Genomic DNA, 16326 nt, shown 5'->3' with positions numbered 1-16326 from the left:
TGCAATGGGCTGAGTCTGACCAAATGCAACATTACATCAACACTAGCTAAAATACAACTTTTCAGTAAATAAACCTCAAGATTTTATAATACATTTAGATAAGATTTCATTAAGTGTGTATGATATCACTGTTACGTAGATGGAAACTGTAATATTAAAAACACTTTACAATAAGACTGCATTTGTTAGATAAAATGACCTAACAATAAACAATAGTTATATAGCAATTATGTATTAAATAACATTCTGCATATTAATTAATGTTTTAAATATATATTGTTCACTCACTGTAAGTTGATGTTAGATAATACATGAAGTCATGTAAATGAATGGGATCTTATTGTAACGGGTTCCTAAACTATACAGGAGATAAAAATAGTAAATACTGTCACGCCCTCCTGTTTTTTAAATCTAATAAAAGCTATAGGAGCATTAAATAGTAAATAAAGAAACTTCATTCTAATACTTGTGTTAGCCGCGCTTAGGCTAACGATTAACTACGCAGACGAGCGGTGCTTATTTCAATCCGACATTCAAATCAGAATATGATATAATATTTATAACAGAATTTATAACATATAATCGAATCTTACCTGTTGAACTCTTTCATTAGATCTGGGTGTCGGTCTTTGAGGTGTTTTATTAAGTTGGATGTGTTTCCTCCTTTTGAGAGAAAACTTCTATGACATCGTTTGCAAATTGGTTTTTGTTGATCTATGAGGTTCCCCTGGTCATCAGCCAAAAATCCAAAACATTTCCATACATGGCTTTTTCCTCCTTTCCTGTCAACAAGTCGATTCAGAGCCACCTCATCAGCAGAACCACCGGTCACCATGTCTCAGTGCTTTAATGAAGAGAGCGCATCTGCGCATCTTTTGGATAGCGCATCAAGAACCGGGTTTACCGGGTACTCTGTACCACCGGTACTTAAGAAAACGTGGTACCTTAACTTTTTTTCATCAGCCAAAAATCCAAAACATTTCCATACATGGCTTTTTCCTCCTTTCCTGTCAACAAGTGGATTCAGAGCCACCTCATCAGCAGAACCACCGGTCACCATGTCTCAGTGCTTTAATGAAGAGAGCGCATCTGCGCATCTTTTGGATAGCGCATCAAGAACCGGGTTTACCGGGTACTCTGTACCACCGGTACTTAAGAAAACGTGGTACCTTAACTTTTTAATTGTTTTAGTACCGACTTGGTACCGAAGTACCGGGTCTTTTGACAACACTACCTGTATCCCAGAAGTTTGAAAAAAAAAATGAAAATGAGGTAGCATATTTCTGGGAAATATAAACACACACACACACAAAGTAGTCATTCCTGCTGAAGTACATGTTGTAGTAGTGTGTACTATTAATGTCATGTATAATGGATGAAGTGCTAGGATGTTCATCTTGGGTGGATGGAGATTCTGATTGCCGGTGGTGATGTGGAGGATTCATTGGCAGCAGGGCAGTAGGCTGGGTTGGCTGAAACAGGTGGGACAAGGACCAAGCACTAGGGATTGATGTTGGTGGGGGTGTCGTTGTCCAGGCTGGAACAGGAATGAGGGGGGAGGCTGACCAGGATTCAGCGCACTTGCTAGAGTGCCCATTAGTTGCAGAAACATCTGGTTAGTGGCCCGTTGCTGTGCCTGCATCACCTGGAATCTTCTCTCCTCAGCCTCCCGTTGTTCCTTCAATATTCTCTCAAAACAGGCAGCCTCTTGAGCCACCTGGCTCTGTTCAGCTCTATGCAATTCTGTCAGCATCATTCTGTTGTCCATCATATATGCCTGGATGTCAACATCAGCTTTGCAAGACTTTATCTTTCTTTTTCGAGCTTTGGCTCCAGGAATGGGCAGTCTCCCTCCTATGATGCCTTCTTCATTGACACTGCTCTCTGTACTTGGATCATCAGACACTCCTGCATCAGCAACGGTGTTTGTGACATCTGCATCAGAGGATATATGTTGCTTGAATCTTCCACTGTTTATTGAAAAACACAATTTCTTTGTTACTTATGTAATTTTAATGCAGATAAAAATATATTTCAATGCATATTGCAATGTAAACAATGCAGTGTGTGTGTGTGAAACAGAATATCACAAAAATAAATATAACTGCTTCTGGTTAATGTTAAGTAACCTAAACTTGCTGTCATATTTGGCATAGCAAAGTATAATCTATGCCTAAAGTTACACCATAACTTCTGAAATAAGTGCTTGGTATTGGTAAGTGCAAAAACGAAATAAACTCACCGTCAACATCGGTGTCAGATGCGGTAGCTTGGTCAACTGTGCTAGCTAGCATCATTGGAAGCAGACGATGTTGAACTTTCATGGGACTCAACAACATCCACCGGATCAACGTCCGGTTTTGTCCCAAGTATAATATCAAGGTCATCATACCAGGGGAACTTGTCTTTCTCCTTACCCGAGCTGCCCGTTTTATTAAGTGCATCCCGCACTTGGATGTACTGCTGGCGGAGCTTCTTTGCCTTAACCCGGCACTGTTCCACAAATCTATCAAACCCCCTGTCCCTGAGCTGTTTGCTAAACAATGAGATCGCGCTGTTCTTGTGAGTTTTCGAAAGTTGGGACCTAATATGGTCATCAGACCAAATTTCTATGAGGCTCCGCACCTCCTCACAACTTCAAGTTTGTCCGCAAGCTGCCATGCTAAAGTGCAAACTGTCAAAAAACACTTCCTCGTCCCATAATGCACAGCGCAGCTGACTACGGCAGCTGGTTTAGTCCAAAAATGATCAGTACTTTTTGCAGTTGGGTCTGTTCGAGGTCGGATCACCTTCTCACCACAAACGAACCACTCCAGAGTTCATTTGAAAGCATGCCTTCTTCATTGACACTGCTCTCTGTACTTGGATCATCAGACACTCCTGCATCAGCAACGGTGTTTGTGACATCTGCATCAGAGGATATATGTTGCTTGAATCTCCCACTGTTTATTGAAAAACACAATTTCTTTGTTACTTATGTAATTTTAATGTGCAAACTGTCAAAAAACACTTCCTCGTCCCATAATGCACAGCGCAGCTGACTACGGCAGCTGGTTTAGTCCAAAAATGATCAGTACTTTTTGCAGTTGGGTCTGTTCGAGGTCGGATCACGTTCTCACCACAAACGAACCACTCCAGAGTTCATTTGAAAGCGTACCGAGACCACCTCTTCAAGGTCTCGGTACGCTTGTTTGGTCCGCTTTTGGTGCGCACCCGAGTGCGATTGCTGCATTCACACCTGACCAAACGAACCGCACCAAAGGGGATAACGAACTCTAGTGCGATTCAACCGAACTAAATGTGTGATGTGTGAGCACCCTCCAACTCACACCTGCTTGGAAGTTTCTAGTAATCCTGAAGAGCTTAATTAGCTGGATCAGGTGTGTTTGATTAGGGTTGGAGCTAAACTGTGCAGCACTGTGGCCCTCCAGGAATTGAGTGTGAGACCAATGTGTTAAGGCTTCTTACCAGTGTGAATTCTCATATGGGGGTCAAGGTTTCCTTTTTTAGTGAAACTCTTTCCACACTGTTTGCAGGTGAAAGGCTTCTCTCCAGTGTGAATTCTCATATGGGCATCAAGGTTTCCTTTTTTAGTGAAATTCTTTCCACATTGTTGGCAGGTGTAAGGCTTTTCTCCCGTGTGAATTCTCATATGGGCATCAAGGTTTCCTTTTGTAGTGAAACTCTTTCCACATTGTTGGCAGATGCAAGGCTTTTCTCCCGTGTGAATTCTCATATGGATGTCAAGGTTTCCTTTTGTAGTGAAACTCTTTCCACATTGTTGGCAGATGCAAGGCTTTTCTCCCGTGTGAATTCTCATATGGGCGTCAAGGTTTCCTTTTTTAGTGAAATTCTTTCCACATTGTTGGCAGGTGTAAGGCTTTTCTCCAGTGTGAATTCGCATATGGGTGTCAAGGTTTCCTTTTGTAGTGAAACTCTTTCCACATTGTTGGCAGATGCAAGGCTTTTCTCCCGTGTGAATTCTCATATGGATGTCAAGGTTTCCTTTTGTAGTGAAACTCTTTCCACATTGTTGGCAGGTGTAAGGCTTTTCTCCAGTGTGAATTCTCATATGGGCGCCAAGGTTTCCTTTTGTAGTGAAACTCTTTCCACATTGTTGGCAGGTGAAATGACTTCCAGCTCCTGTCTTTTGAGCTCTTTTTCGTGAATAAGTCTTTTTAGTCTTTGAGCAATTAAACAAATTTTCTCCAGTGAAATTGTGATGCTTCTTATTCTCTTCATCTTCCATTTCATTCAGTTGTCGACTCGTCTCTTCAGATCTAAAGCAAAGCGAGATCAATACAAGTTAATGTGCCATCTGAATGGCACAGAGCAACAAACATCAATATGTTTAGACATGCATAACATAAAAACCAACAACATGTATGCTAGATATCCACTAAGCTACATAAATAGGTGTTGCCTGTAATCTTCTTCTCAATACGGTTAACTTTTTGCTTCCTTTAGGAAATGTCCCAAATATTTTTCAAGCTGGCAGTTCTCAAACCCCTTATGAAAATGCTTGACTCGGGAGAACTGGTTAATTACATACAGATCTCTAATTTACCATTTAAGTGTAAAATATTATAGACAATATTGTCCTCTCAGCTATGTTCAGAGATATTGTATTTGTGAACAATTTAAGTCAGGATTTATGCCCCATCATTGTACAGAAACGGTGTTTATTAAAGTTACAAATGACCAGTTTTTGTCATATAATCATGACTTTATACATTTCCTTGGGTCCTATTAGATCTTCTGACAATATAGTTCATGACATTCTAGCTTGAGAATATTTTGGCATTTGTGGACAAGTATAAGCATGGTTTATGTTTCATATATCTGACTGCTTCCACTTTCCATTGTGTAAATGTGGAGACATCTCATCAAACACAAGCATGGAGTGCCACCAGGCTCAGTAATAGGTCCTCTGCCTTTTATACATGTTTTCCTGTCACAGAGAATAAACTGTTACTATATACTGTATATATACACTAGGGCTGCCCCCTAATAGTCGACAACTAATTAGTCGACCAAAATTTTATTAGTCGCAGAAAAAAATCCACAGGCAGTCCGTGACTAACAGATCGTTAACGGCTAGTCTTTGGTGATACAGTACATCTGAAATATGTAAGTATTAATGAAAATGCTTGACTCGGGAGAACTGGTTAATTACATACAGATCTCTAATTTACCATTTAAGTGTAAAATATTATAGACAATATTGTCCTCTCAGCTATGTTCAGAGATATTGTATTTGTGAACAATTTAAGTCAGGATTTATGCCCCATCATTGTACAGAAACGGTGTTTATTAAAGTTACAAATGACCAGTTTTTGTCATATAATCATGACTTTATACATTTCCTTGGGTCCTATTAGATCTTCTGACAATATAGTTCATGACATTCTAGCTTGAGAATATTTTGGCATTTGTGGACAAGTATAAGCATGGTTTATGTTTCATATATCTGACTGCTTCCACTTTCCATTGTGTAAATGTGGAGACATCTCATCAAACACAAGCATGGAGTGCCACCAGGCTCAGTAATAGGTCCTCTGCCTTTTATACATGTTTTCCTGTCACAGAGAATAAACTGTTACTATATACTGTATATATACACTAGGGCTGCCCCCTAATAGTCGACAACTAATTAGTCGACCAGAAGAAGCTTGGTCGACCAAAATTTTATTAGTCGCAGAAAAAATCCACAGGCAGTCCGTGACTAACAGATCGTTAACGGCTAGTCTTTGGTGATACAGTACATCTGAAATATGTAAGTATTAGCAACAGCTACATGGCCGCTCAATCTGATGTTAACCTAGAGAAATGTGCACTTGTACAAGTGTCTGTGCGGAGAGTGGAAGCTGAACAGTAGCTCACTGCAGGACCGTCTCGGTCTGTGAGTGCAAAACTCCGTGTATATCTTTGCCTTACAGACATAAAAAATATATCTATAGAGAGTGAAATGTTTACTTTCAAATGAAACAATTCAAATGGAAAACAAATTCTCAGATTATGTAATCCGTATGAAACATGCATACAGGTGCATACTGTGGAGATGACGAGTCGGTGTCTCTGACTTCATCTCTGAAGCTGAAAACAAAGAAAGCACTAGTTTATCAAATTATTAAAATTTTAATGCATTCTCCTTACGGTTTTTCACCGAAACATTCAGAATCATTACTTCCATTGGTGCGCTGTGGCAAGCTTTATGCGTTCATTAGGCTATGTAGGCAATTAAAGGCTCATTATAATGATTTAAATGGATTATTATTAAACGTGCGATTAGTCGACTAATGCTTTTAATGAACGACTACTAGTCGACTAGAAAAATCCTTAGTCGAGGGCAGCCCTAATATACACACAGTCAGGTCCGGAAGTAATTGGACACTGACTGAGTTTTTGGGCTTTTGCCTTTATACACCACTACAATGGATTTGAAATGAAACAATCAAGATGTGATTGAAGTCCAGACTTTTAGCTTTATTTTAAGAGGTTCCACAAAAATATAACATTTACCATTTAGTAGTTACAGCCATTTTAAGCAAAGTACCTCCATTTTCAGGGGCTCAATAGTATTTGGACAAAGTGCCATAATTGTAAATATAAGCACAATTTAATACTTGGATGAAAATCCTTTGCAGTCAATGACTGCCCGTAGTCTTTGCAGATTTTCTTTTCTTTTTTATAATCTTGACAAAACACATATTGTTGGAAATGCCTGACAGTCAAGGTTCCGTATTTGGTGATTGTTTTGTAATAGAAGTGATATCGTGACAGAAATTGATTGATTTGATGCAGAAAACTGTAGAAAAAAAATCAATAGAGTTTGGGTGTAACAATGGTTCTACAACTGCTATATAACTGCATAAATTACACTAAATTAAGTTATAACAAAAAAAAGTTACATTTACATTATAATATTTTTTAATAATTAAAAAAAAAAAAAAACATTTAAATGGTGGCTGTGGCATACTTTTATTTGTGAAGGGAATGCGCCCCGATCTACCTAAATGCGTTTATGTTCGCGCGAATCATTTGTGATCCAGCTTCACTTACAGCAGAAGTCAGTATAAGGTTTTTTTTATGAATCTATGCAATCGCTATTCCTAATAACGTGCTAGTAGGCAAGTTTCGCGGCAAAAGTAAACAGTCTCTCAGAGCACGGTTTGTCACCCCACAGAAGAGAGGGGCGGGGTCAGCAGAGCTCATTAGCATTTAAAGCAACATGCAAAAAACGGGTTAATTTCTGCAGAGCTGATTTTGACAAGGTAAAAAGGGTGTTTTTTTACATTACCATTGAGAAATTTTAACCAAAGTATGTTATAGCCTTTTCATTAAGAATTTGTGGAAAATGGGCATTCGATGACCCCTTTAAAGTGGAGGAGATGATCAGTTCATGTGCACTACATGCTGCCACGTCAGTTGAACTGAGGCGCTACAGCGATCTGTCACTCCACCTTAAACAGCACCAAAACGGCATTTATAGTTTGAATGCTGCAATACAATGGATAGAATTTGAAATCTGACACTTTGTTTCATATTAAAAGTACCAAAGCACAATGTTTATTGCCAGGGTTGGGGAGTAACGGAATACATGTAATGGCGTTGCGTAATCAGGATACAAAAATGTAGTAACTGTAATTCGTTACGGTTACATCAAATAAACAAAGTATTCAGATTACATTTTGTAAAACGTGGGAATACTATCAGGATTACAGTGGTTTCATTTAAAATAAAATATATGAGCATTTTGAAATAATAACACTATATTTAGCGCTGCATGGTTCCGTTGACACTCATGTTGACTCACGTGAGCCACCTGCTGGTGCGTGCGCTAATAACACCCATCTACAATTATTCTCCTCAAACACGGGATGATTAGATGCTGCTACAGAAAATTAATGATGATGCTTCCTGCTGGGAAAAATGTTATCATGTCTGGAAATTTCAGTTATTTTGTTTTCAAAGAGGATAAAGGAAATAACATAGTTGTACAGCGTAAGCTAGGGCTGGGCGATATGGCAAAAATTTTATCTCGATAAATTTTTTCCATATTGAACGATAACGATATATATTTCGATATAAGTTGTTAATGCTTCCAGCTTTAAAAGAGTATCCCAACAATGATTGAAGCCACAAAAATTAGAGGGTTCATTAAAATTACACTTTAAAAGTATAGTTTATAAAAAAAAAAAAAAAAAAATTTACACATTTGGCCTTAAAAATTAAAACAACTTACTAAAATAAATTTAAAAATAAAAGTTGACAAAAGATGGTAAATGAGAGTAAATGTCCAAAATGTATACATAATACTATTGTAAACATAATTTGTAACACAATTACAGTTTTTTTCCCCCCCCAGAAAGACTAACTGTCAACGGTGTCTGGCTTTAAGAGGTATTTTAAATGTGCAAAACGTAAACATAAAAATATACAACTTCTGGCAAGTGCATACAATTTGTAAAACTTTTACAGGTTTTTTGCCAGAAAGACTAGTCTCTCCACTGTGTCTGGCTTTAAAGCTGCCCTGTTGCAGGACACTATATTACCACCTGTGCTAAAAGCACGCTCTGAGGGTGAGCTGGTGGCAGGAATACACAGGTAACGTTTTGCCAGGAGGCTCACTCTGGGGTATGTTGCTGAATTAATCTTCCACCATGCCAGGGGGTTGGTCTCGCTGTCTGCATCAGGAGCTTGCAGGTAGCTGTTTAGTTCAGCTTCAATAGCCTGCTGTTCTGTGGCACACACCCATGGCTCTTTGGATTCTCTGGTCTCTCATACTCCCCTCTGATGATGAAGAAAACAATATAGGCACATGCTTAGAATCTTTAAAAGGCAAAGATGATTATAAAAATGACTTGTTTATGATGATAAAAAGTATTTTGTGATGATAAATTACAATGTTATGAGATTTTCAATCAACGAGAAACTACATTTAGACCACACACACTAGGGCGGTCTTTTTATCCCACAAATCTGAGTTAAATGACATAATGGCTTAAGCATGCCATGACAACTTCAATGCCAACAGAAATGTAACAATCAAAATTGAACGAATTATGATAAATGATCACGTTATTATTGTGGAATAGATGCATTACTTACATTTTAAAACATTAACGGCATTTAACATGCTTAATATATATGCATTTATCAAATAGCGTCAAGCAGGGCTAGATGATCATTTATTTATCTCTGCCTTTACCGCACACAACCACACGCAAGTTGGTGTTTGTTAGGACAGTGTGAATACGACAGCATTTTCTAGATTATGCAGTCAAACGTGATAGCCTTAAATGCTGTGAAATCAATTAGGATATTTTATAAATCCTCATATGCTGTTTTTAGCACTGAAAACTTTACCCTTTTTTAGATGCTCAACTTACCAATGGCTAGATGTCAGTGCCGGTGACCAAAACACTGCAGACAGGTCCAGTTTTTAAGTGAGACAGCCTTGACGATGTTTGTGCCGTTGTCCATTGTAATGCACACCTGGCGGTCCTCGCTAAGGCCCCAAGATGCGAGTGCATCCTCCAGACCCGCAGAAAGTATTTCCGCAGTATGGTCGTCCGGAAAATATGCAGTTTGCAAGCATCTTGATTGCAGACCTCACTCCTCGTCAATGTAATGAATGGTGAGGCTCGGATGTCCGGCTCGACCATAGGTCGGAGGTAGTGACAAAAAAATCTCACATTCCTTAGATTATTTTCCTGCTTTTCGCGCCACTCTTCATATAGCTGAGGCAGTGCGGTTTTGGAAAAGTATTTTCTGCCAGGGAGTTCGTACCGGCAGTCAAGTACTTTAACTAATTTCCTAAACCCGTCTTGTTCCACTGTGCTTAGGGGCATAATTTCTTTCGCTAGAAAGTAAGAAACGGCCCTGGTTATGTCCTTGCTTCTTTTGGAACTCTTTTCATAGGGGGTAATAGCCACGAAGGATGACACAATCGATTTTTGCTTCGGTACAGCCCCGCTGCTAGCCCTGCTTGTTGACGGAGTAGCATCGACCCGCATTTTCATGCTCTCGGTGTGGTCGTTTGGGTGATACTTCTTTAGGTGATGGAATAGGTTGGTTGTGTTGCCAGTCTTGGTTTTCACAAACTCGCCAAACCACTTCCATATAACCGAATTCGTGCTACCCGTTTTCTCCACAATTTCATCATCATAACTCGAGGTTAGTTTCACTTTCGTCAACCAACTTGAACATTTGCAGGTACGACTAGCATGGAAATCATGTTAGCTAAAATTTACTGTTAGTGATTTAAACTTCCATGGTGTGCATGACTGCAGTTGTGCGTGTAAGTTTTCTAGCGGAAAATGTGCTGGATCCCCACCCAACATTCAGTCAATGAAATAAAGAAAGATCACAGCATTTCACATACACTTCAAAATGTTGGCTTATTTTAAAATAGACTAATATGTATATGGTGTAATTTGTTTTTGTATAAACTATATTTGTTTTTTCCTTGTACAGGTTAAAGAAATAAAATTAAAAATATTAAAAATAAAACGAACACTAAACTGTATAGCCACTAGATATCTGCATAGCCTTTTATATAAATATATACACAGGCTGTAATATCTAGACGGTGAAACAAGACACGATTTGTAATAATTTCAAATAGTTTTTACTATTTACTATTAAAAATACTATGGAAGTCAACGGTGCCCCAGAACTGCTCGGTTTCCAACATTCTTCAGAATATCTTCCTTTGTGTTCGGCAGAACAAAGACATTCATACGGGTTTGGAACTACTTGAGGATGAGTAAATGATGACAGAATTTTCATTTTTGGGTGAACTGTCGCTTTAAATGGTCTGATTAGCCAAAAACACTCAAATTGTAACAACAAATAATAAATCAAAGAATACAAATGACACAGGCTCACTGCTTAGTTTCAATTAATACTACAATTACTAAGTTGCATTTAACAATACACTTTACAAAAAAAAAAGGATCTTAATAAAAGTTCATTACACGTCTGTTGTTCTCGTTTTGAGCAGAAGTTAACACGAAATAACCTTCATTAATGTTAGATGAAGTATTACAATGTTGCATTTAATAATGATTAGTTAACTTAACAACACTCGTGAAAACAACAACAACGTATACTGAACGCGTTGTATCAAGTTAAACACTTTAAACGATTAAGACCACAAACCTTTCTTCAGCTGAAACACAGACGCAGCAATAAGGCGTCACATCGCCAGATCAAAATAAAAGTCCTTCTTCTTGGGTTTTTAACGGCGGCTGGCACCAACTCAAATAGGTGCATTACCGCCACCTTCTGGAGTGTGAAACAGAGTTTTAAATTCTATCTACCAACCCTGTATCTCTTATAAAATCAAAGAATACATGACTATTTATTTCACTTGCCCATTTGATTAAAACCTTAAAATTAAGATCCTGAATTCCATTTTTCCTTATTTCTACTATCATTTTTCTTCTTTCTTGTTCATACTTGCTACATTCAAGAAATACATGCGGTATTGTTTCTCCAACATGACATTGTTCACATGTTTCCCTGTTATTTTAAGAGTGCCCTAGCAATATTCTGTTAAAGATAACCTCTTCTTTCCTTGACTTACCTATACACTTTATATTATGACTTACTTTGTTTATTCAACTTTAAACTTTCCTCCATATTAAAACCTTAATCTCTGATTTACTTAATGGAACTTGTATCTCTAGAGTTTCTCTCTGTAAAGCTAAATCCTCTCTCTCTCTCTCTCTCTTGCTCTGGTTTTATTACCAACTTGTTCAGGTGCATACCGCCACTTACTGTACCGAGGTGTGCAACTTCAGGGCTTCATGTACTTAGCATAGTTATAATCATACATTTTTTTTTTTTTTAAAGCCCACCCCAAAAAAACAAATGTCCATTTCCCATATACTGTGCTCTAACCCTGTATCTTTAAGAAAATTAAAGAGAGCCTTACTACATTCCCACATTTTCTCATCTGCCCCCAAAATCCCTGTTGGATCCTATGTATTTACATAGAAAAAACACATAGCCTACAAATAATAATAAAACATGTCAGAGATATTCAAAGTTCAATTTTGAAAAGGATTTCTTGTTGTCCGAATTAGTCGGTGCCAATTCTATTACTGTCAGAGTGACAAGTCAGAGTGACAAGTGTTGACTTTCAAACACACACACACACACGACTATCAATTCTGTTACATATGACACTCTACCTTTGTAACAGAGTTTGACAGTAATAGAATTGACACTGACTAATTCGGACAACATGAAATAATCATTTTCAAAAAAATAATGAAAATAAACGAAAATTATATTGTTATGGCCTGTAACATCTTGTGATCCATGACAATGAGTAACAAATTTATCATATAAATAATTAAAAATAAAATTATTTAAAAAGAAAAAAAAAATGAATCAGAATGAGCTTTATTGGCAGGCATGTTTACACATACGAGGAATTTGTTTTAGTGACAGAAGCTCCACAGTGCAACAGAATGGCAGTGACAAGACAAGACACAGATAATAAAAAGAATAATATACAAATATACAAAATAGACAATGTGCAAAATAGCAAAACCACAATATACAATATAGACAATTATGTATGTACAGGTATGATATGTGCAAATTTGAAATGTAAATAAGTATGTGTGTTAAATAAATAATGTATAATAGTGTTGTGTGTTCTACGTTTATTGTCAGGTGTTCATGAGATGGATTGCCTGAGGGGAGAAACCGTTCCTGTGTCTGGTCGTTCTGGTTCTCAGTGCTCTGTAGCGTTGACCAGATGGCAACAGTTCAAAGAGGGAGTGTGCTGGATGTGAGGGGTCCAGAGTGATTCTGCCAGCCCTTTTGCTCACTCTGGACGAGTACAGTTCTTGGAGAGAAGGGAGGGTTGTACCAATGATTCGCTCAGCAGTCCGGACTACCCTCTGAAGTCTTCTGAGGTCAGATTTGGTAGCTGAGCTGAACCAGACAGTTATTGAAGTGCAGAGGACAGATTCAATGATGGCGGAGTAGAACTGTTTCAGCAGCTCCTGTGGCAGGTTGAACTTCCTCAGCTGGCGAAGGAAGTACAACCTCTGCTGGGCCTTTTTAACGATGGACTCAATGTGATTGTCCCACTTCAGGTCGTTACAGTGCTGTCCATGATGGTGAGTTTTGGTAGCTGAGCTGAACCAGACAGTTATTGAAGTGCAGAGGACGGATTCAATGATGGCGGAGTAAAACTGTTTCAGCAGCTCCTGTGACAGGTTGAACTTCCTCAGCTGGCGAAGGAAGTACAACCTCTGCTGGGCCTTTTTAACAATGGACTTGTCCCACTCAGGTTGTTACAGTGCTGGCCATGATGATGAGTGGAGGGAGAGCAGGGGGGTTTCTCCTGAAGTCCACGATCATCTCCACAGTTTTGAGCGTGTTAAGCTCCAGGTTGTTAAGACTGCACCAGACAGCCAGCTCTTTAACCTCCTGTCTGTAAGCAGACTCGTCTCTGTCCTGAATGAGGCCGATAAGTGTGGTGTTGTCTGCAAACTTCAGGAGCTTGACATAGGTCTTTAGAAGTGCAGACATCGGTGTAGAGGGAGAAGAGCAGTGGGGAGAGGATGCAACCCTGGGGAGTGCCAGTGCTGATCGTATGGGTGCTGGATGAGAATATTCCCAGCTTTACTAGCTGCTGCCTGTCTGTCAGGCACCTGATGATCCACTGACAGACGGTGGTGGGTACTGAGAGCTGAGTTAATTTGTTGACTGTATCATCCACAGACCTGCAGGGGGTCCAGTGATGTTCTTCAGATAAGCCAAAACCAGTCTTTCAAATGATTTCATGGCCACAGACGTTAGAGCCACAGGTCTGTAGTCATTAAGTCCAGTAATTTGGGGTTTCTATGGGATGGGGATGATGGTGGAACATTTGAAACATGAGGGGACTTCACACAGCTCCAGTGATCTATTGAAGATCTGTGAGAAGATGGGGGCCAGCTGGTCAGTGCAGGTTTTCAGACAGGCTGGTGTCACACCGTCTGGGCCTGGTGTCTTTCTTCTCTTGTTCTTTCTGAAGACCTGATGCACATCAACTTCACTGGTCTGAAGTGCAGGTGTGGGGGAGAGGGGGGTTGCAGCAGGTGTTAATGGTGTTTTTTCAAACCTTCAATAGAACTCATTCAGATAGTCTGCCAGTTGTTGATTCTCCCCAGTGCTAGGGGATGTTGTCTTGTAGTTGGTGATGTCTTTCAGACCTTTCTACACTAAAGAAGGGTCACTGGAAGAGAATAGGTTCCTTCGTTTTCCAGAATAATTCCTCTTTGCCACTCTGATCTCCTTTTCCAATGTGTATTAGGCCTGTTTACACAAGAATCTGTCCCCATACCTGCGAGCATCTTTTGCCTGACAGAGCTGTCTTGAGTTTTGCAGTGAACTATGGTTTGTCATTGTTGTAGGTTAAATGAGTCCTGGTAGGAATGCACAAGTCTTCACAGAAACTAATGTAGGATGTTACAGTCTCTGTGAGCTCGTCCAGATCGGTGGCAGCAGCTTCAAAAACACTCCAATCAGTGAGGTCAAGCTTGTAAATCCTGCTCTGCTTTATTAGTCCATATTTTTACAGTCCTTAATACAGGTTTAGCTGATTTCAGTTTCTGCCTGTCGGTATGAGATGAACTAAACAGTAATCAGAGAGCCCCAAAGCTGCTCTGGGTACAGAGCGATATGCATTCTTTATTGTGGTGTAAAAATGGTCCAATATACTACTGTCTCTGGTGGGACATATAACGTGCTGTCTATATTTTGGTAGTTCACGGGAAATGGTAGTTAATTTTTGATAGTTCATGCTTTATAAAAATGTCCACAATGGACACCAAATGTACCTGCAATTATAGAATCCCCCATATATGCACATCCAACCCAGTTTCATGGCAGTTTGTGATATTGTCACGAAATTTAATCTATTGATTCATGTTCATGGACACGAATTTCCCTCTTTATTCGTGTCACTCTGCACGACTTTCCATCTAATGTATTTCAATAGGAAATATCTTTCGTGCCCTCCACCACATTTTTCTTTTTGCCACAGGGTACCACAGATGCTTAATTTTTTTCTGATTTATTATTCTTTCTTTTTTTTTTTAATATTCAAGCAATATTACTCAACATTTAATCAGGAGATTTTATCCTTGTTTTTATTGCTTTATATTCTGTAAGCTACTCGCTATCATAAACCATTGTCAGTGGTTCCTTGCAGTCAAATATACTATACACTAACACAGATTTAGACAGATTTGTGTACAATATTTGAGAGAAATAGGCCTTTTGTGTACATAGAAAAAGTCTTAGATCTTTGAGTTCAGCTCATGAAAAACGGGGGCAAAAACAAAAGTGTTGCGTTTATAATTTTGTTCAGTGTACATTAACAACATCTCCAAAACTGCTGTGAGAGTAACTTCATGAGCATTTTACCGTTTCATTTGAGTAAAACTAGCCTATATCACACAGAAAAAGGGGTCCTATTATGCTTTTTAACTTTTTTAATTGTAGTCAGTGTGTAGTGTGTATGTTTGGGCATTAAAAAGATCTAGAAAGTTACAAATCTCAAAGTCCTCTCCAAAGGGAGATATTTAGTTTTCAAGAACTACAGCAAACGGCTCGTTTGGACTACAGCGTTTGGTTTCCGGGCTTTGTGATATCACAAAGCGGCTCATTGGAATATCATTACAAATAATTCCCGCCTACGGAGATTCGAATGGTTGGGGGATGGGGAGGGGCGAGGTTGTGGTTAGAACGCTTGATTGAGTGAGTGCATCAGACGAGACGACGAAGAAGAAGTGCTGATGCAGAGTTAGTGCATCAGAGAAAACCAAGAAGAAGAGCTGCTGTGCTGTAGCGTAAAATTTTTGGCACGTCTAGAACAGTGGTTCTCAATTCCAGTCCTCGTGTACCCCCGCTCTGCACATTTTGTATGTTTCTCTTATTGCTTCATACGTTTGTTATATTTGACTGTAAGTGCCCTGCGAAGTGGACATTACCGGATATTCCTCCATGATTCCAGTTTGAAGGGAGCGTATATGTTCCATACAAAGGGCATTTAAGAGTGTGAGATGTGAATTTAAATTGTATTTATTTACAGAGGTATATTATGCCCCACTTCACGCTTCTCTAGTAAGTTTCGTTTGTGTGTGAAGACACTGAAGACGCTGCAGGCAGCGGCGCAGCAGCGCAAACCTGTAAATTAATATTCCGAAGTGAAGTAAACTTCAACGGATTTCCCCTGCTCCGGGAGTAGGGAGCAATGCACACTGTGTAGGGAGCATGTCAATCGGAACAGTTCATGCACGGAGCTCACTT

At 39.1% G+C, this 16326-nt stretch overlaps 2 protein-coding genes across 3 annotated transcripts; both read right to left on the bottom strand.

Moving 5' to 3' along the window:
- Positions 1–1282: 1282 nt before the first annotated feature.
- Positions 1283–3381, bottom strand: LOC107570309 (uncharacterized). 2 transcript variants are annotated; one of them, XM_016256529.1, is made up of 3 exons: positions 3112–3381; positions 2243–2789; positions 1283–1935 (listed from the first exon to the last, which is right to left on the bottom strand). In XM_016256529.1, exons 2-3 carry the CDS (start codon positions 2595–2597, stop codon positions 1442–1444), a joined length of 849 nt encoding a protein of 282 aa, XP_016112015.1. In that variant the 5' UTR covers positions 2598–2789; positions 3112–3381; the 3' UTR covers positions 1283–1441. The 2 variants fall into 2 exon arrangements, with proteins under 2 accessions (XP_016112015.1, XP_016112016.1); XM_016256530.1 differs by lacking the exon at positions 3112–3381 and having other exon boundaries at positions 2243–2811.
- On the bottom strand, positions 3377–11201 carry LOC107570310 (gastrula zinc finger protein XlCGF8.2DB-like). The gene is made up of 2 exons (XM_016256531.1): positions 11167–11201; positions 3377–4280 (listed from the first exon to the last, which is right to left on the bottom strand). Exon 2 carries the CDS (start codon positions 4247–4249, stop codon positions 3455–3457), a length of 795 nt encoding a protein of 264 aa, XP_016112017.1. The 5' UTR covers positions 4250–4280; positions 11167–11201; the 3' UTR covers positions 3377–3454.
- Positions 11202–16326: the final 5125 nt, after the last annotated feature.

This window comes from Sinocyclocheilus grahami, unplaced genomic scaffold, assembly GCF_001515645.1.
Source record: "Sinocyclocheilus grahami isolate Dianchi unplaced genomic scaffold, SAMN03320097.WGS_v1.1 scaffold1439.1, whole genome shotgun sequence".
Classification (NCBI taxonomy): Eukaryota; Metazoa; Chordata; class Actinopteri; order Cypriniformes; family Cyprinidae; genus Sinocyclocheilus; species Sinocyclocheilus grahami.
The sequence above is the reverse complement of the archived record's forward strand: the minus strand, read 5'-3'. Positions and strand labels throughout refer to the sequence as shown.